The sequence below is a fragment of the Nothoprocta perdicaria genome, unplaced genomic scaffold (assembly GCF_003342845.1).
Source record: "Nothoprocta perdicaria isolate Ctin4 unplaced genomic scaffold, notPer1 scaffold_62, whole genome shotgun sequence".
NCBI lineage: Eukaryota > Metazoa > Chordata > Aves > Tinamiformes > Tinamidae > Nothoprocta > Nothoprocta perdicaria.
In genome coordinates this window covers 3,620,294-3,641,588 of record NW_020455888.1, presented here as the reverse complement: position 1 = coordinate 3,641,588, position 21,295 = coordinate 3,620,294, and the positions used below count along the sequence as shown (strand labels likewise).

The window sequence follows — 21,295 nt, the reverse complement described above, 5'->3', positions numbered from 1 at the left end:
GGAAGAGATGAGAACATTGAGATGGAGCTCAAATAGGACATCACGTTCAGGCAACTTAGACAACTGCTGAGATTCCTCTGCTTCAAATCAAGGTTATTCTTTCAATGTGTATTTTCACATGATCACTGCCATAAAAATAAATGGAACGTAAAACAAAAGCCTCTCAGAACACAAGACYTAGCTCTCTGATTTAATGTTTCTTCTTTCTCTAGCCCTCTTGTATGCTGCATCCAAAGTCCTACCACAAGGAAATTCATCCTTAAAAATAGTACCTATTTTGCAGATAAAGAAATAGCTTTCTGCCTGTTTTTTGCACATTCATGAATTGAAGCTCTCAGCTAAGCTGGCTGTCTTAAATACAAGATCATCYAGCTTTCTGTAACCAAGACCAAGATGTGTTCAGCCAAAAAGCAGAAGGTGTCTTAGGAAAAAGAGATTATTCTTCAAAATATTTTTGAAGATTCTGCAAACTCGCCAAATACGGATGGTCCCCTAGCTACTTCTTGGAGACTAAGCAAAAGCAGTAAAGAAATATTGAAGGGAAGATAATCCCCAGCACTGGAAAGAAGTAGACATAAAAATGAGCCGTGCTGAGGATGAGGAAACTTTCTTGGGAAACAGGACTGAGAAAAAGCGTTATGCCTGTCAAACAGGAGCATGTAAGAAGCACAAGCAACTTTACTGTGATGGGGGAAATCCAACATGAAATCAAATGCTGGAAGAGTAAGGGCTGCCATTTAAGTAAGACGTGGCAATTCCATTTCAGGGTGGATTCCAACATGTAGTACAAAATCCTCATTTTTTTCCAAATTCCATGCCTCTCCTTTCATGACTTAGCTTTAAAATGTTATTTCCATAACTATTTCAACACCAACCAATTTTGAAGTGGTCTCTTTCATTACCCTAAGCTGTGCTATGGAAAAATTCTGTTTCCCAGCTGCTCTGTGCTACAGTTTGCTAGCTCTAACATTAAGACACTGAAAACGACAATGCCAATTTGTTGCTGCTTTTATTAAATTTTTGTATTCCTTCTCCTCTCTAAGTAACTGCCTCCTTCAAATACCATTTTTCATTTCCATCCGAAATAGGGAAAAAGAACAAGAAAAATCACTGAATTCTGTTCCATATAGAAACTGTAAAAGCAGCAGAACGGCTACCAAGGCAAGACACAGTCACCGCTATGCTAAAAGAATTCTGTCCTGACAGCTTTAAGACTGTTTTTTTCCTTTCATCAAAGATTAAAAGGCATCAATCTACAGCTTCAAGAAGTCAGTCATATTGCAGCAGGATATAGAGCAATTTCACAAGGGTAAACTGACCCAGTTTGAAGCAATGTGCACTCATCCAAAGAAAAAATACAGATGGCAGCGTGTGAAATGAGTGACTGACACGCTGTATCAAAATGAAATTTTTCAWCATCATGTCAAAATAAGAAGCTAAGATTTGCCATAGCAAGATCAAAATGAAATAAGTGAGGKTTTTTTTTTTTTTTATGCTCCTGKATTCTGAACTTTTTCTGTGAAACTGAAGTGTCTACCTGAAATACTTTAATTTCAAGGGATTCCAGTGCAAAAGGATTTAGATCTGAGTTGCTCTAGGGATACCGTATTACTTCAGGAAGAGAGAGAGTACTAGGAATTGGGGAAAAGACTAGCTGACATGATGTGCAGTCAGGCCTGGCTATGAAGAGCACAAAAATATGATTCTACCACTCATTATTATTATTATTATTATTATTATTATTATTATTATTATTATTATTATTATTAAAGAAGCAACACCTCAATTAACTCATGTTCCAGCCTCCCTGTTCCTTGTCTTGTTTCATTCACCCAATATTGCTTTCTCATTCAAAACAAGAGGCATGTTCATGGGCAAGCAAGGGAACTAATGCAATAAACTTCACTGCATGTCCAAGATCTAATGCCTTCCCCCTGTGGTAGAGATGCTACATGAATATGGGAATATACATTTTCTTCAAGTTAGGAGGATCATATCTGTTTGCCATATTAATTTATTTAGTTGCTTCAAAGTAACAGGATTCTAAAAAAAAGTTTAAGGAAAATTCAGTTCTGAGTTTCCTTAAGCTCCTTTGAAATTCCCAGCCTTAATACAGTATCGCTCCTTCCTCTTCAGGCTGCTCAGTATGCCTCCCCTTTCCCAGTGCCACGGAGGCAAGGGGAGGACAAGTGGAAGATGGATTTGGGGCTTTATTTCGCTGCCTTTTCAAGACCTATTTTCTCCTCATTCTGGCCTGACTTCTAACTTCTTTATGGAATAAGTAACTGGCTGTTCTGTTGGCTTTGCTTTCAAATCAGTGACCTGACTGGAACTGTCTTTCCAAAGAGAGTTCGTACCTAATTTAACATTGTACTACAGTAGGAAAAAAAAAAGGAAGAATAAATATGTGTATTACAATAAGTATGTCATCACTGAGCAGCAAGGAACCAAGGGAACTTTCATTTTAAAACCTGAAGTCAAAGTTATTGAATTGACTTTTAAATAAAATTGTATTGTGAATACACATATATATGCACAATACAATGTATTTCCAATGTACTTTCTCAAAAGAAAATAATTACTGTATAATTCTACCATGTTTGAGTTAAGGAAGCACAATCAGAAGACTTAATTAATAACCATGCCTGCAGTGAAAATGACCTTATTTTGTAAAATGCTGAAAGTTAAATAAACAATGTGAGTAAACTTTGTTCTTGGCTCTAAAAGTCTCTCTGCCCTTTGGACTCTTTGCTGTCTTCTCTAGAAGGAGGATCAAAACAAACAGGCATTGCTATCTGCCCACCTGTAAAGCAAACAGCTTCTAAATTTGTACATCAAGGAATAATCCTAGCGATGTCAACGTTTTCTAGCTTTTACTAAAGGCATGACACTGATTAACCTGCAGAACGATCTCTGGGTGACTTTTGGACTCAGAAAATAACAAGGCATTTCCATGGTTCAATCTCTCTTGGCCAATTTTAAACCACTCGGTTATTTTTTGAGGTATGCTAACCTGAATTCAACAGAAGTCGAAGCTCAACTGTGATGACAGCTTTAAAGAGCAAGTATCAAAATCATGGGATAGTGCCCTGGAAATCTGCGTGGTTCAGATACGGCAGCAGTGCTTGTAAACAACACCTGCAGAGATTCCAGGAACTAGGGAGAATTTAAAATATTTTTGTTCAGAATAAGAACAAAATCAAGTTTCCTTGTTCCTTGTAACACAGAATCACTATTTTCCTTACGGACTAAACGTGCCCCAAAATGAAGCAACATAGCTATGCTTCAAGGCAACCAAATCCAGAGATTCTTAAATTGTTTTGGCCCTCCTTGCCAAATCCTTGGGGAGATCTACCACAAAATTAATATTTTTACTGAGTTCTGTGCAGTGTTGATGCTGTTACACAAAGACAGAAGTAAATTGCTATCCCCAATATCCTAAACAAACTGTTTGCTCTTAATAGATACTGATTTTCAGTTTTCCCATTGAGTTATGTTCCCAGAGCTTAAATCCTACCATATATCATTGTACTGTGATTTGCAAGCAAAGAGGAAGAACACAGGTTACTGAAATCTGTCACCTCCATCATCACCAACTGCATCAGAAGTCTCTTTTCTCAGACTGACCTCAGTTCTGACTTAAAATAGTATTTTTGTTCCCACTATGACCACCAGAAAGCCATTCCAGGAACTCATTCCTCCAATAGCCACAGATGTCTTCTACTGCACAATCTAATTTTATTGACAATGATTTTCTAGATCTTTGTTTTTATGTGCATATTGACCCTTAATTCAATATTGACCCTTAATTCACAATTTTCTTCTCCCTTCTATAACCAGGACTATTTATAAAYTGGACTCCTTGTCTGTCCTTGGTATCATTTGTCTCCTATTCATCCCATTTTCCTAAAGCCTCCAGTCCTTCCCTAGGACTGATACTCCTTTCTCCTCTCATGCTTAGTTAATCTTCCTTCTTGATATTCAGTCTTCTGTTTCTGCTGGCCACTTTCTCTCTCAAATACAGTAATCCAGTTCCTCAATTCTTCTTCTCTGCCAGCAGACAGACTCTTTTTCCATGTTTTATTCAGGATTATATTCCATGAGTCACCTGCTCCTCCAGAGATCTGCCTGATCTTGATCTCAGTAATTTCCTAAATACCCTGAGATGTTTCTACAACTTTTTTCTTCTGCACCATCATATTCGTAGATCTAATCTAAAATCAGCCATCACAGTGACCTAAAGCACTTTTCTATGGTTTCAGGAGGTATGAGTAGTTTTTGTCGAGTATTTAACTGAACATCCTGATAAGATACACCCTGGAATTTCAACGACCTCCTATCTTTGCATCTGGAGGTCACCTCYCCTATTTCTTCAGGATCATTTCCTATTGTTTATTTTTACCTTCATGGAAAGAAGGGGAAAAAAAATCTCCTGTAAGCATTTCTTCCCTYACCACTACAAACAGGCTCTTTCAATTGTTGCCTTGTTGTCTTTTCCAAAAATTTTGCCTAGATCAGCCTTGCACCTTCAAGTAAGCTCAGCAGTTTGTGTTCACCTGCAATAACCAAACGTACAAATCACATACTGCCTTGCAAGGATTAACAAACAGTTCTGGAAAAGATTCTCCCAAACTCAAACTGTAAACAAATCCCAGAATCCCCAAACTAGAACCAAACAAACTACAGAGCATGCAAATCTGTAAGGGCTCTTTCTTGGCCCCCTCAAAATAAGAAGGATATGTATCTTAGTCACCCAAAATAATTAAAATGCAACACCCCAAATTTCCACAGATTGTACTGCTCTCTGCTCACTGTTCCTATCTAGTCAGCTCTTGCCAGTAGCACAACCAGCTGCACAGACACATTCACTGTTTGCCCAGTCTGCAGTCTAGTTGAGAAAATACTAAAGGAAGAAAAATACTTTGTTCCCCCCAAATAGACTGGGAGGAAGGAAATGCTTTTATAAGAAGAGCTTAGTAATGTGAGGAATGAAGCTATGGTATTTGCACAAGTAACTGTAAGAGTCCCAATCTGATTTAGTTTCTACAAAAGCAAGAGAGGTAAAAGTGTAACCTTCTCAAAAGTCAGATTCTCAGCATGTGATGAGTGAAGTAACTTTCTCTTACCCCAGACAGCAGTTCTGCCTCCTGAAGAAGTCCGTTTCTACAGAAAAGACAGATTTTCTGCACTTTGTCTTATTAAGGTACCCAAATGGAGGTTTCTTGACTGATCACAAGAAGAGCCTACAGAAGCTCTCTCTCTTCGCAAAAGGGAGAGGCAGGAAGTATAAGATAGTCAGCTCTACCTCAAATTAAAATAAACACTACACTCTGACCAAAAAAAAAAAAAAAAAAAAAGTTGTGCTTTAAAAAACGTATATATTTTATATATATACACACACACACACACACACACACACACACACCACACTATAAACTGTCTTAACAATATTCTCGAGTATGGAACTATGCCCATCCATTACTTTAAGTACTGGAAATGTTCCGTAGCAGCAAGATGGAATGGAAACTGGAAGAGTTTGTCATGGCAAGGCAGGCAGGGTAACACGAGACCTTCCACAGATTTCAGTTCACATCCCCAAACCCTAACAAATACTGGATCTCTTCTGCATGAAGAAAGACCTTAGAGARGAATAATAGACAGAAAAGGCTATTGAGGAGCAGACAGCCTTGCTTTASTCTATGCTGTGAAACTTTGTAAGGTGTGATTTTTGGTGGCTATCTAAAMGTCCTTATCTATATCAAACTGCCATTAATCAGCAATTATTATYTTCCTAGCACTGAACAGAGCCCTGTCTGACTTGTTAAATAAGAACTTTGATCTTTAGTGAAAAGAACGGTGCCTAAAATGGAAGCATACTAGATTACCTTGGATAAGACCCAGCAATGTCTCCTAGGCACCTTCAACTTTGGTACCTCAATTGCAACAATTAAAAAAAACGGCAGGTGACTCTTAAAACGACCTTTGAGAACACAGATTTGGGGATGCCAAAAGGATTAAATATAGATCCCCAACAATAAAAAATGCAACTACAGAAAATTCAGACAGCACCACTAAAATCCTCCTAATGAACAGCAGCTGCCTCTTGTGCTGAAGCCGGCCCGTACGTGGCACAGCAGGAGCCCCGAGCTGCAGTTACTGTGCGGAAAGCAGACGACTGACTCAACTCAACGTGAGACATCTCCACTCACTCACAGTACAGAGCCTGGCTCCTAGTAGCTCCTTGCTGAAGAGACATTGCTCCCTGGGCTGGAGATATGGCTTTGACTTCCTTCAGAGCAAGSAAGGCAATATGCTCGGGTATTCCCATTCTTGGGTGAGCAACGGATGTCCTCGCTCTTTGTGTAAAGACAGCACCGCTCCGGAGAAAAAGGGAGTGAAAAATAAAGCTGGAATGCTTTGTACCGGATTCAGTGCTCCCGTTAGCACATGTGGGTTGAGACCACTTGGGAAACCTCCCTCTGCCTTAGCTACCCCAGCGTGGAGGAGGGATCCGCACCTAGCAGCTCCATGTGGGCTCCTCCAAGCACGGCACGCTCGGCTCCCATCCCACTTTAGMCACCATTCCCAAGTGCCAGCATCTTGGTAACATTTCCCAGAATCTCTGCAAACTTCCTGAGCTTTAGAGCCTCTCGTACTTTTCCCTGATAAAACCTCATTCCCCATATCATCCCCATATCATTCTTCGATATTTCTATAATTACAGGATAAGGTACTCCTTAAAGATAAGAAACCGCTTTTTGCCATGCCTGAATATTTGAAAATGACATTCCTTCTGCAAGTGTGCATGCATGCATGCAAGTAGAAATGGCAAGAAAGAACTTACAAAGTTCTTTATAACTAATTATAATAAAAATAACTAAATTTAATAAAAAGAATGTTAAAGATGTAAAAAGAATGTTAAAATGCAAAAAGAATGTTAAAGTCCAAACTCCTCCATTTATCACAATGTAAAAGTGGCCTCCACTTTTTTGCTGTTTTGATGAATAAAGCTTCAGAAAGCCATGTCAAGTCATAGTTGTTAATATAATCTGGGAATATTGCAGAACGCTCCTAAGCAGCTACCATGSGAAATTGTAGCATCTTACTTGAATCCGGCCTATGACTTCTCCTCCCTGATGTTTCCTTGACACCTCTGACATTCAAAAGATACTTGATTCATTTGACTGGAGATTAATATAATCACCAGCGTAACAGATTGTTTGAAAAAGTGATCAATATTCAAAACCAGAAACAGAACCAATTTCTTGTTTTTCTGTGATTTATGTCTTAAAAAAGCATAAATAGGAAAAAAATCAAAATATTATTTAGAAGTATTTTTTCAGTCTTTGTGCATTATGTGAGTTACATTACTTTCAAGTAATACATAGCAATATAACTATGTGAGTTATACTACTTTCAAGAACTCCAAAACTATTCCATTTGCACCACGTTTAAGTTTCAAGGCTGTCTGAATGTTAAAAGAAGCAATACGCCCCAAGAAAAGCCTACTCCTCTATGCTGCAATTATTGACACTTTATTAGGTTTAGCACTGAAGGTCAGCAAAAGTCCTTACCTTCTGTTTTGGAAAGAGAAAGGAAATCAGTATTCTGTTGCTATGTGACTGGTTTCCAGGCAGCAGTTCCACTCATTTCTGCAGGAAACAAAGTGTTCTTCTGTTTCTGCAAATGCTGTTTATATTGAGTAAATCCAAGTATGACCAACTCAGACAATTTACTGTGAAGTTGTTATGAAAAAAATGCATTTGCAAAAAAAAAAAAAAAAACCAAAAAAAAACCCAGAATATTGTGYAATCACTCCTCTTGGTTCCTATCTGAAGAAAGAGATGCATCAACAGATTGCTGGCAACACATTTTCTGACTGTTGACTTGAAAGGATGCCAACTGTTATGAACCCTGCTTGATATATTCAATTTATTTTGTGAATAAATACATATTTCCTACCAACACTGAAGGACTCAGACATGTCAAAAGCAACAAGTGTCAGTGCAGGTACTATACAAGGGTGAAGTTTTGGGCTAATGTCAATCAGTACCACTCCAAAAAACAACCAAAGATGAATCTATAAAATGTTTCTTTTTTCTTGCATACACTTTAGTAGTAGTAGTAGTAGTAGTATTGTTATTRTTATTATTATTATTATTATTATTATTATTATTACTCTCTGTTCTTTCTAGAAACTGTGCCTTACACTTCCCATTTAGATATGACTCAATTGTGGAATTTCCTGACAAGTGGAAGTTTTATTTAAGAGATGTCCTTTTTTTCCTCTCTCCAAAGAACAGCCTATATGTGCCAAGGTAGCAGGTAATTTTGAGAGCATAACATTTAACATTTAACATTTAACATTTAACATAATACATAACATTTTCATTAGGTGACACTATTAGCTGACTATTAGCACAAACAAACGAGGAGTGGTAGAAAAGCTTAGAGCACAAACCTTCCTTTATGGACTCAGTTCTTTAAAAAAAAAAAAAAAAAAAAAAAAAAAAAAAGGAAGAAAACACAAATGTGAACATAAATGTCATCAGCAGAAAATAATCTGACTACAATGGGGGCTTCACCCGCATGGCTCAAGCAGCTGAAGCTCTGGATGCTGACACTGCTACTTGCAGCAGATGGTATTGAGCAACGTGAAGCCTGGTTCCCAAAGCTATTCTGTTATTAAAGGATAGGAAAGCTTGTATGTGCACATCTGCTTGCTCATACATGTTTATACATGTATAGATATGAACAAGCATCAAAAATACATGAGCATAATTACTTCTGTAAATATGTGTGATTTCTTCAAAAAGTTTTCCCATCATGTTTTACTTTGCTTCTCCACAATGAAAGTAGGACTCCATGCATTAAATTTTGAAAACATTACCATAACACTTTTTTTTTCCATTTACCCATTCCGGAGTATTGGTAAGAAATTGGAACAAACTGTTAAAATCACATTAAAACTTCAGGGAAAAAAAACAAGGTAATTAAAAAATCCAATTCAAAAGGATGAAACCAAGCCAAATTTGAATGTCATTAAGCAGATCCAACTTCATTGCCCTGTTTCCACCAGACCTGAACTGACTGAATTGAATCAACTCTTATTTGATTACTTTCTCAAATAATAACTCACTCCAAAAGACAGAGTCCCAAATCCACATTTATATCTGCTGAATTTTAAATAATTTAAAGGAAATTGTTACATTTTAATGTAATTAGTATCCTGTAAGATAAATAACTTGAAAGGAGTGTTCACCATCTCTCTCCTCATGAGAGCTTTTTTTTGAATACGGCAAAAAAGAAGATCAGAAGTTTTTGCATTTGTAAATATGGACAAAACTGTGAGAATAAAAGAGTCATCTAATCTGTTGAGAAACAAACATTTATGAGATTATGATTTATCTTTTATGGAACATGTTCTTCAATCTGTATTTCACTCAGAAAAAGAGACAAGAAGACCCCAGAGARAGGAGAAGCGTGGGCATGGTAACAGAAGACATAAGCAACAAGAGTTTGGATGGCTGAAGAGTTTTTTGTGAGTAGGGATCAACCACATCTTTCCTGTGCAGACTGTAGCCCTCAACAGCATGACCCAGTGCTGTGCACAGCTTCCAAGCTGCAGGATGAAGTGGCAGACCCACAACTGCACAGCCTTCTGACCCAAGCTCAGGCTGCTTGTCCTCCTGAGAACAAGTGACCAAAGTCACTTACAAGATGATGAGCAATCCCTCCTCACCTTTATTAACAAACATTATCCAAGCTGTAAAGCTAATCACTCAAGAATTAGGGCGAGGAAAATTGAATTTGCACATGGAAATGTAATTCATTCCCTTTAACACATGCAGGTACAACGTGGCCTTTCATTACACGAGTGTCTAGTTGTGTATTCAGGGAAGCCTCCTACCTCACTGCTTGCAAAAGTTGAAAGGTGTAATTATAGGGATGTAAGAAAGAAAAGAAGGACCTAAGTGTTAAAGCCATYGACTATTCTGCCCTGCAGAGTCAGTTCAGATCTTGGCCTCTACTAAACACGCCTACATAAGGATTCATGGATGGAAGGTCTGCATGAACTTTATTTTCTGTACTTCCTTTATTTTCTGTAAGGATGATCTGTGATTCTAGGATCCAACTGGCAGAAGGGCTGAAGAGCTGAATGTCTTATTGTCTGCTATCCCAAAAAATCAGATGTCAGGAAAAAAGACCTTAAAATCAGTAAATCCTTTTGACCTTTCGGATCCTCCTTTGTCAAATACGGAAAAAAAATTGTGCCTCCTACATTAAAGTTGTGTAAAAAGAAATGATCACTATTTCTGAAAAAAAAAATAATGATAGTCACTAGGAGAAGAGTAATCCAGAGATTATGTCTATAAATATTTACAGTGAACTGCCCTGGACTAATTGCTTTTACTTTCTACGTGCCTTAGGAAAATCCATGCCATGCTTTCTCATTTATGAAACTGTAAGGACAGCACTTCCCTTCTTCATTGGACTTTTGTGAGAACAAGCATATGCTTGAGATTATGAGGGGCTCAGATGCTATGGTGATGTGAAATATAAACACTTGAGATAAACAGTGTTGTGGAAAATTAATGCAGTGAGAAAGCATTGCTTTTAGTTGTCTGTTTTCAGAGCCTTTTATTCCAATCTGAAAACCACAAATTGAACAACCAGGTGGAGGGGAGAACCATGCAGGATATTGAAATGGTACTCAGCAACTGCATGCTTTGCACAGCAAAGGAGAGGCTTTAGAAAGAAAATAAAGTGACAAGATAACATTAATGTCCATGTCAGCATGCCTATGACCCTCAGACCTGAAGTTAAACTTGCAAGGTAACCATATTTTGACAGCTTGAGTGCCTAAATTAGCAGCTAAAATGGTTTCTTTTGCTTATGATCTATAAGAAGTCAGAGAAATAAAACTTCATTTCCTCAGATTTGATCACCACCAGCACCAAGCCTACAGCCCTTCCCCTTGAGCAGAGTCCTACTGATTTCAGAGTAACTATGCAAGCACAGCAAATAATCTGTAACCAGCTGTTTAGTGATGTAAKGAAAAGTTTAAAAATCATTTACAGGTGGGTAATAAAGCCTTGCTGAAAGATTTGGGGCTAATACCGCAAATGCTGAAGTTTAAGAGTAACTTCAGTCACAGGCAGAGTCCATTCAGTGAACTGCACAAGCACGGCACCAAACTCGGTCAAGTGCATCCTAGGAGCTACTTGAGAGTTTAAAGGTTTCAGCACCAGGAATTTAAGCACCAGAAATTCAGCATCTGAAATTTTTCCCCTGTACAAACTGTATCCATGCGGATACACACGCACACCCCTCTATTTTGTCTTGAAGCATTTTTAACACTAGATGATACAAATCTAATGCATGAAGAGGCAAAAAAACAAGTTCACTAAGTAAGCCATGAGCCAGGAATTTTAGCAATATTCTCATTTCGTGTGCGATACTCAGGAGAGGCAGGGAAGGCTTATAGAGCAAATGAAGAGTTTTGGAAAGCGCATTTTTTAGGTAAAATAGATAATGTCTTACGAGCAGGAACTAAATATCATTCAAGTTAGATACACTGAATCCTTTGCCCTGCCAGGGAAAAGATTTGCATTCACTTTTGCTTAACTCTATCTGACAAGCTGCAAGTGCTTCTAGCAAACTTGACAAATATACTATATATAAAAATGCTACATAAAAAAATAGCCTATAGCAAAGTAGTTATGCCACTTACTAGCCTAGCTGGGGAAAAGAGGGTTGCTTTCAACCAAAAATGTTCATTTGGTCCAAAAAAATACGCTACTCTGTAAGGAAATATTCCTAGYGTGACATTCCAGCCACTCTACCACCTCCATGAATTTGATGAGGCTTTTGTATCAAACACACAAACTCTTTTTACACTTGTGTCTAAGATTCCCATGGCAACTCGAGGTGGATGTTGCACCTGGCACAGCTGCAGGTCTAAAATCWCACATCCTGAACGGCACTCACAGACGTTGGGAGGCCAGAGTTAAACGCCTCTATGGTCCACCAGGAGCATTTACACTCTGCGCATTCCTATCACATTGAGGCCACCACCAACACCAACGGATGAGCCCAAGCATCTCCCACCCATTTGAACAGCTCCCCACTGCATAGAGGAGCAGGCCRGCCACCAAATCCAGACGCTCGCTCCACGTGAATCCACTTCTTCGGCTACTTTGCTCCCACCGCTTTACCTGCAGCAGGTGGTGGGCAGCGCGGTAGGCGAGGCGCGGGCCGCCGCGCACGCCGGGCGGCAGCCGCCCGCTGCCGTAGCCGTGCCAGGCCACCACGTAGGGGTTGTCCATGGTGAGCCAGTAGCGCACGTGCGCGCCGAAGCGGCGGAAGCAGAGCTCGGCGTAGTTGCGGAAGAGCGCGGGCAGCAGCGGGCTGGCCCAGCCRCCGTAGGCGTCCTGCAGCCGCTGCGGCAGGTCCCAGTGGTAGAGCGTGACCACGGGCTCGATGCCCAGCTCGCGCAGGCGGGCTAGCAGGCGCGTGTAGTGCGCCAGCCCCGCGGCGTTGGCGGGCGCCGTGCCGTTGGGCAGCAGGCGGGCCCAGGAGAGCGAGAAGCGGTAGTGCGAGACGCCCAGGCGCTGCAGCCCCTCGGCGTCGCGGAAGACGTTGTTGTAGCTGTCGCTGGCCACGTCGCCGCCCGCGGGCCGCGTGCCCGGGGGCCGCGCGCGGTGGGCGAACRTGTCCCACACGGAGGGGCCCTTGCCGCCCTGGCGCCAGCCGCCCTCGGTCTGGTAGGCGGCGCTGCCCGCGCCCCACAAGAAGCCCTCGGGGAAGGTGTCGTGGAGGAAGAGCTGGTCCTCCGGGTAGGGCAGGCGGGCGAAGCGCGCCCAGGTGCCCGCGCCCTGTCCCGGCGCGGCCAGCAGCGGCCGCAGCAGCAGCGGGAGCAGCAGCGGGAGCAGCGGCGGCGGCGCGGGGACCATGACGGCGGCTCCCTCCGCTCAGCCCCGGCCCCTCGACCCCTTTTATGCTCCCGTCCSCCCCCCCGCCGCTGGGCACGGCTGTTAATGGTTACCTCGGGGCTGCGGGGAGCGCGGCGCAGCGGCTCCCGCCGCCGTCGGGGGGCGGGATCGGTGGGGCACGGCGGGRCGCGCGGAGAAGCGAGGCGAGGAGAGGAGGGCGGCGGGAGAGGTTTCCTCGGGGGAAAGGGGAACTTGTGTCCCCCCTTCCGGGCTTCCTCTGCCCCCCGCAGCCCTATGGGGAGCAGAGCTCGCCCGCTCGCTCCATCTCTAGGTACCTGCTCGGGGTCCTCCCCTTCGGAGGCAGCTCCGGCGCTGCSGCTGCTCCGCGCTCAGCCTTGTCCCGTCCCTCAAAGCGGCTTCTCGGGCGAGCGCACGCGACGGCGGAGCCCCGGGAGCGGCGAGCAGCCGCCCGCGGCGCTGCCCGGGGGTCCCGCGGGGATGGGGGGCCCGGCGGCGGGGCTGGGGGGGCCACGAGCCTCCTGGTGCTGGTGATGCCGCGGGGGGATCCCCSAGTCCCGGCATCTCACAAGTGACGGGCGGCGAACGTAGGTCCTGCCTCCTTGCACAAGACAGACAAGGAAATAAACACCTTCAATATCGAAGTTTTGTGCCTGATGCTTTTTATTTTATTTATATATATATTTTTTTCTTTTACTTTAATCTGGCCTTTCCGTTGCGGTACCGTGTCAAGAAACACCGCAGTTGCAACAATAATTAAACACGTCGTGCGGTAATGATTAGAAACGCAGTCACTGGTGACCAGGGACCTCACACACTCCAGCCACACTCACACTAATGCATGAGCTCCTGCCTCCGAGCAGTGCCCTTCCCGTGCTGGAGTTGCAGGTTGGTGTGTTTGGCTGCTTGCTGCATGCAAAGCAAGTTTCAAATAGAAARGCCCCACAGATCTTCACGGGGAGGAAAAAAATCATGCTGCATATTTATTTAGTTACGCCTTTATTTAAACTATTTAGTTATGCTTGTTAGCATAACTAAATAATATCTTGTTTGCTTGTGTAGGGGGTGATAACATGARCTTTTTCTTGAAGGCAGGTCACAGTCTGCTGCCCTTGTCCCCTTTGGATAAAGTTTTGACCAGGGCTCTGAAGTAAGAATTAACTTCAAATATTGCCAAAAGTTGATATTTAATATTCAGTTATGTGAACTCTAGCACGAGTTGGGAGCATCCAAGAATAAAATGCACCTACAAGACAAGCTGTAAAGGACGGAGAGATGTTCCCAGGAGATAAAGTTATTGTTTAACTTTGAAGGCATCGCGATGATTTCATTTTATTTTTAGAAAATAAGCACCCTTAGAGGAGAACTGCACATAATTGTTAATAATGAATCAGTACATTTAAATGCCAGTTGTTAGCGAATGCTCAGCTGCTGGAGGTTTTCTTTTGAGGTAGGATGGGCTCTGGCACCTTCCATAGTCAGAACAGAGCATCTTCTTTGCATCTTTATGGAAGTCTGACCTTTCACCTTTTCCACACTGATTTGACTTGATTTGAAGCTGATGGGTTATTTCATGGTGTTTTTAAGGAGAGGACTGAGGATCCAGAGTGAGAGATGGCAGAATTCTTCCATTCATTCTGATTAATGTATTCCCTTGTTAGAGGGATGGAATTTTATGTTACCTAGGGGCCCGTAGATGTCCATCTTTGAAATAAAGGTGCAGCTTTAAATTTTGTGGGGTGGGAACAAGGAGGAGAGAAGGAGGAGAGTGGCAGGTACTGTGCCAGAGGCTGATCATCCACAACCAGGACCAGGAGTTTGCTGTACAGCCTGACAAGCTGATGAAACTTGATTGCAGTCTAAGTAAATGATAACTTGAGTTCCAACAAAATAATGTGTTAAATATGGATGCCCTTTCAAAGGGAAATGAGTAACATCAAATAAGCTAAATTAGGTGGTTCTCATATTCTGGTGTACTGATCCCATCAGAAAAATGTAAGTATGAATCTTTTTTGCACTTGTAGGGAAAATGTAAAATAGTGGTTGCTGAAGGATTATGCATGTACGATTACTTTTATACCAACACTTTTTTGAAGTTTGACTTATTGGATTCTGATCATTCTTTCAGAGTCTTAAGTTTGTTCTGACGACAGCACCATGCAGCAGATACTTGCAGAAGCTAAAGATTAGATCTTAAGTACATAAAAGCATTACTGTAGTCCTGCTTGTGCAAGGAGTGAAGAACAAGGTTGGACTAGATGGTCTCTAGAGGTCCCTTCCAACCTTAACCATTCTGTGATTCTGTGATTCTGTGATTCTGTGAACTGACCTGATTTCAGCCTTTGCTGGGGTTTGCTGCCTGAAGATTTTGAATATCTGGACATAAATGCAGACCTCAGAAATATCTTAGCCTAAAACACGGTCCATTGCTGTGATTTAAGGGTAAAATAAAGATGGGTATCTGGATACAAAAGATGGTTTAAGATATATCCTCTTCTATTTTGCTCATTATTAATTAGAGCACAGTTTAATACTGATTAGACAGCATGACACCTAACTGAAGCACCTTCATTAGGATCACCTTTTTTAGGGTCTCATTTAGCCAAATGAAAGAAATAGTTTTATAGTGCTAATGTGAGTCTGGTTATCTAAGATCTTAGTCAACTTCTGGAGGTACCTGTTTCTCCAAAACCACAACAGGGAAGCTACAGCGACTGTAGGTCCTGAACTAGGCAGTCCAGTTTTAYGGGATGAAATTCAACCAGAGGTTCTTGTCACAAAGCTGGCACTTCACCTTCATTTTTATCAGATCAAAATTGGGTCTTTAGTTATCAACATCAGAAAATGTGTATTTTATAATGCAACCACCCACACTACCTTCAGCCAATAGCTTTTTTTTTTTTTTTCGCACATATCTCTAACAAATGCTGAGACTCTGCTGCAGAGTCTAACAAATACTGTGCAATATTAACYATTCAAAAAGGCCAACAAAAGACTTGCAGACATCCCGGTCTCCCTCATGGCTCCTTGTATTCCAGTAGGCCTCCATCATGTCTACTGCACTGAACAAGCACACGTCCAACAGGAGCCCAGCTTGGCAGCTTGGGATTTGTTACCTTTCAGTCTTCTTTGCATTAATGCTTAATGAAGGCTCAACTTCTGGTCATACATATGCTGGATATGGTAAATGACAGTATAAKTTAGAGTATAGGCTATACTCAGAAGTTTTCTTCATCAGTTAAGCAGCGGTTTGCAAACAAATCCAGCAATATTCTGACAGAGCATTTCTGTTTCCTTCTAAATGAGACTTCTAAATGAACTTTGGGCCATACTGTCTTGGCTGAGATGCCATGRCTGCCATGACTATTGATGGCGTGTGGTTTCAGGTATAGCAACTGTACTGATAATATTGTGATTCTTCCTGAGCTTCTTTTTTAATATCCATTCTTTATTTACAAACATACTTACAAGCATAAACCCAGTTGACAAATTTTGTGTGCTAAATACTTAAACCTTTTTTCTCAAGACACACACACATGCTTCCTACCAGTTGGAGATGCTGCTTATAAAATTCATCGCCTGAATTCAACCTGAATTTCTTTTTCCTCTTTCCATCATTTTAAAACTATACTAATTATTTATTCTGTCTGCTAAATGCAAAATGCTAAGTCACCAAATTTTACTTCAACTTCTTTATGAATAACTGTTCCCAGGGGAAAGTTATGTAATAATGTTCTAGATTTGCCTTCTTCATCACTGCCAGAACATAGCCTACCTGGCAAATAAGTTTTTCCTCACTTCTCTTAGAGAAAGAGTTGCAAGTCCAATTTCCTTGAAAAAAATCTTATTAYATTTATTAGAATTAGAAACACAGTGTTGTCAGGTCCAAAATATCCCTACCAGTGTAATGATCCAGTTGAAGAATGCTTGGGAAGAAATGAAATCCTTCTCTGTTGTAGCTTTAAGTATCAGACTTTCTAGCTGTAAATATCCAGTTCTTGATTTCCTGTGAGAGAAATGAACCACTTTCCTAAAAAAAAAAAAACAATAAGAGACCTAAACCGCCCCCCTTTTTAGCATGACTAATCCTTTTATCCTGTAAAGGACTCTGGATTGTTCTCCATTATTCTATGGTAGGACCGAGTGTGAGGATGGAAAATTAGAAACTCAACTCAAATCATTTTCACTTCATCCTGGTAAASTGTGGCTCCAAATGATGGGCAAATCTCGAACATCCCCTTGCATGAAAAAGAGAATTCCAGATACTTTGGCCCATCTTACTTCTGAGGGATGACCTMGAATAGCTTCAAGGCAAGCCTAGAATTCTTCATTTTATTCACAGAGGCAGCGATGACAACCCAACTGTACCTAAGAGGGGATATGTGATAACTTGAGGATTCCACATGAATGGATGGCAGGTGCTGGAAAGCTTTCCTGTTTGTGAAAACCCTCCCTTGGGAAGACATAGAAACCCACTTCAACTCTGGAATCACAGAGGGTAATAGGGAATTGAGAAGAAAGACAAACCTTGTTTATGCCATGTTTTATTTCTGACACTTCCCCATTATCCAAATGGTAAGAACTTAGAAATTACCTTGCTGTCTTCAAAAAGACCTTGGCATCTCCTGCTAAACTGGTATAAGAGTGGATAAGACAAAGAGAATGGAAAAGGAAGAGTATCTGTACTGGGGAAGAAAAGTTGAGAGGAGGTGGGGATGGCCTCCTCTCACCATCAGAAAGACTCTGGAGCASTTGGAGAAGGGCCAGGGATGTTCGGGAGAAGACAGAGGAGAACATTTCTTGTCAACCACAGCCACGAAGCGCATGAACTACAATGGTCACCTCTGATTGACTGAGAGAGGAACCCAAACCTGAGTACATTGGTTGCAGAGCTTGGCTCTCAAAAGTCCGCTGAACCTGTGTGTACAGCTGATTAYGAGAGACCAGGGCAAGTACAGGCTGAGTAGGAAATTGCCTATTGGTTTAGGCACTTTCAGGGTAGAAAATCCTWGAAAATAGACAGGCTGGTTAATTGGTGGATATGAAACAGATTTTACAAGTTAAATGGGATTTAGGTAGACTGAATCTCCCCCATAGGGACTCCTGTGAAAATCACAGGTTATGGTCTATGTTGTGGGATAAAGAARTGCAGAACCATCATTTCATTGTTCTCTCTTCTATTTTAATTTCTGTTTTGGTACACTATCATCATTTTAAAACTAATCTCATTCAGTCTCCACAGGAAGGCTGAAAAGCTAAAATCCTGTGGCTCAGGCTACAGCTGACAGCACTCGAGAGACATGTATGGTGACTTTTTATATACAACCATCCTATCTCTTCTGTTCAGGCACAGCTGAAGCATTTCTATTCACTCTTCAAATTCCTATTATTTTAAAACCTCTGGCAAAATGCCATATCCTCTGTGAAAAGAAAGATCCATGGGGGGCTTAAATGAAGAAATAAAAAGCATTACTATTAAAAAATGAAAATGCAATATTGAGTTTTATGTCTATGGATGTTAAATTTTTTATGCATTAAATTCAGTCATAGAAGAATTTCCTGCAGAATTGCTTCTATTGTCATATCTTCAGATGACTTTTCAGAGGTAAATGGATAAGGATTTGTCCTTATCCTGCTAAAACCATACAGCAGGATAAGTTAGTGATTGCTATAGCTGTATTTTAATAAGCAGTGAACTAAGTGACACCTTTGTTCAGATATTCAGTTCATTTCTGTTTCAGCTCATGCCATTACTGGCAAGTTCCAATGTGACATAAAGACTGCTTCAGAAAGAAATAAGTGCGATTTTAAGAATTGTCAGAGTATGTTAATTCTGTTTAAGAATAACATTTTTTTCTATCTAAATGGCTTCTACTTATTTACTAAATGTCTAGAGAATATTGTTTGGAAATACGTAAGTATTTTTGAGACCTACAGGCATATAACGTTCTTTAAAAATGCAATTATTAGAATACACAAATGTGCATGCTACATACTCGCATTTATATGTATACTTGGGAGCTATTCTCAGATACTCTAGTAAGGCTGTTACTCTTGTGTTACAGAGATTATCTTGAAACTATTGGGAAGTCAATTGAGGAAAGATGGCAAGTATTTATACACCATGGCCATCTACTGCCRTAATTAATATCAGGTCTTGCTTTAACCCCATCTGAAATCCCAGCAGGATTCATATTTTGAACAGTAAAAGTCTTCATCAGGGGAAAAATAGAGCCAGAACAGTARTTAGCAGAAGTGTTAGTAAGAGTGATAGATCGAAACAGGAGGAGCAAATTTGTATGTGCTCCAACTATCCTCCCATAATTCTGTCAGATTAGTGTTTATGAGATTACCCTGAATTTTTGGAAGGTCAGTAAAGAGATTTCCATCAGCCMCTCTGATTTGCCTCTAGTACCATATCTGATGCAAGCCAGAGAGGGGTGAGGAGTAGAATAGGTAAGGAGGAGCTGTACAATTAATGTCTATATGGAGAAGTAACTCTGATGYCACAGGTATTACACCACAGGCTGGAATATCAATTTATAAGCTCCTTTCATCAAGCAGGTAACTCCAGAAAACATCAGTATTTACGGGATCCTGACAAATATAGTGTTCAGTGTACCTGTGCAACGGGTGTGAGGAAGTCCCAAAACTTGACTGACAAAGGTATTGATTAGGCTTTATTAGGCTTTGAGATATATATAAATATATATATATACACATATATCTTTATTGAGCTGTATGTAACAGTCAGGAAAATGGTTTCTCTAAAATTGCCAGACTTGTAGGAAGGTTGTCTAYAGTTCAGCGTAAGCATCTGAAGTGATAATTTCCCAAGTGTAAATTTGTGATTTTGAGTGCTCTTTCATAGGTGTCYAAAGTGTAATTTATGCAATAATTTAGGTTGAGAAAAGTGATGCAGAGCCTGTATAACTAAATTCAATATGTTTGTTGATGCAGGTATGAACCTGTTGCCAGCATGTTGAATATATTCTTCATCTAAACCTATTTTTTTAAAACAATGGCAAAAATATATTGTTTGTAGCAAATATTCTTTCATATGCACACAGTGAGGCAGTCCCACCCACAAAGAGAAAAATAAACCTCTGGTATTGTGAAACACACTTTACAGCAGAAAACAGTGAGTTTTTAATACATTTGATATAAAAAGATGTTAGGCATCATCAAGCGATTCCTTCCTTTGGCTAAAACAGAAAAAAGAGGACTTGCAGAAAACCAAGGGAGAAAGACTATATACCTATATGATTTTTTGTTAAGTACCAAGAGATGACTGCACATTTGGAGTCGTGCTGTCAGAATAGGTGTTCACTTGGACAATTTATGGGCATAGAGATGAACTAACTGGTTGATATGTCACTTTTCTGCCTTAACTCTGTAGCCAAGTCATAGACAAGAAAAAATAATTATTTAACTTGGCACTTAAATTCTTGTAAACTGATATCTTCAGCTGATAAACATAGCTAATTGAAATGAATGGCTCTATGGTCTTTTTTTATTATTTCTTTCTGCAGTTCAGATCACTTTTTAACTTAAAAGCTAAAAATTTTGAGGAAGTTGATTTACTAAATACTCCCACATATTTATCATATCTTGGTGTGTTTTGTGTCTGTTCAACCAATGACTGAACACCAAYTAAAAATCAATTTCACATGCTTTAACTCTTTCATGTTAGTTTACAAATGATTTTAAAGTTTCTGTGTTGCATTTGGAATTGGGAAATACTGGTCACCTGCAGGATCGTTGTTTGAATGAAGAGAAGAAACATTATGGGGAATGAAACAAGGCTAGTCCTGCCAGAGCTTCTAACTGCTGCAGTAGTTGGTGGGTCCACCTGTACAAGTAAATAAAAGTGGGCTGTGGTAAGCCTGAGCTGTCATCCTCTTATCACGCTCCCTGTTCATCTGTCGTCCCTTGGTTCTCCTTTGGAGAACTATCTCTGGCTCTATCCAAGACTAAGCTTCAAATTGGAGTAACCATAACCACTGTAGACATGAGCTAGATGGTGTTACTTAACTGTAAGTCCAGGAATCWTTTTTTTTTATTCTTTTATTTATTTAGCGGCACTAACAAGGTCAAAAGTGCAATTAATCATTTCCTTTGGGACAAAGCTTATTTATTTTTATCTACACATGCACTAGTAATCAGTGACCATCTCCATAACTTATCTAACCTTCCTGACTAGTGCTTGATAAAATCTTCCTCCACCTGCTCTTACTCAAAGGACACATCTGTTCATGTTCAAAATGCCGTGCCAATTTTTGAGGATAGATATAAACATCTGTGGAAGGCCCTTACAAATGCTCTTTCCAGCTTTTAACCTG

General features: G+C 40.5%; 1 protein-coding gene across 1 annotated transcript in view; it reads right to left on the bottom strand.

Annotated features, from left to right (window-relative positions):
* The window catches only part of KL (klotho), a 47,429-nt gene extending 34,473 nt beyond the window's left edge, over positions 1-12,956 (bottom strand). The window contains exon 1 of the mRNA XM_026049841.1: positions 12,219-12,956. Coding sequence (XP_025905626.1) covers positions 12,219-12,956 — 738 coding nt within the window. The remainder of the gene's footprint in view (positions 1-12,218) is intronic.
* Between the last annotated feature and the right edge of the window lie 8,339 nt (positions 12,957-21,295).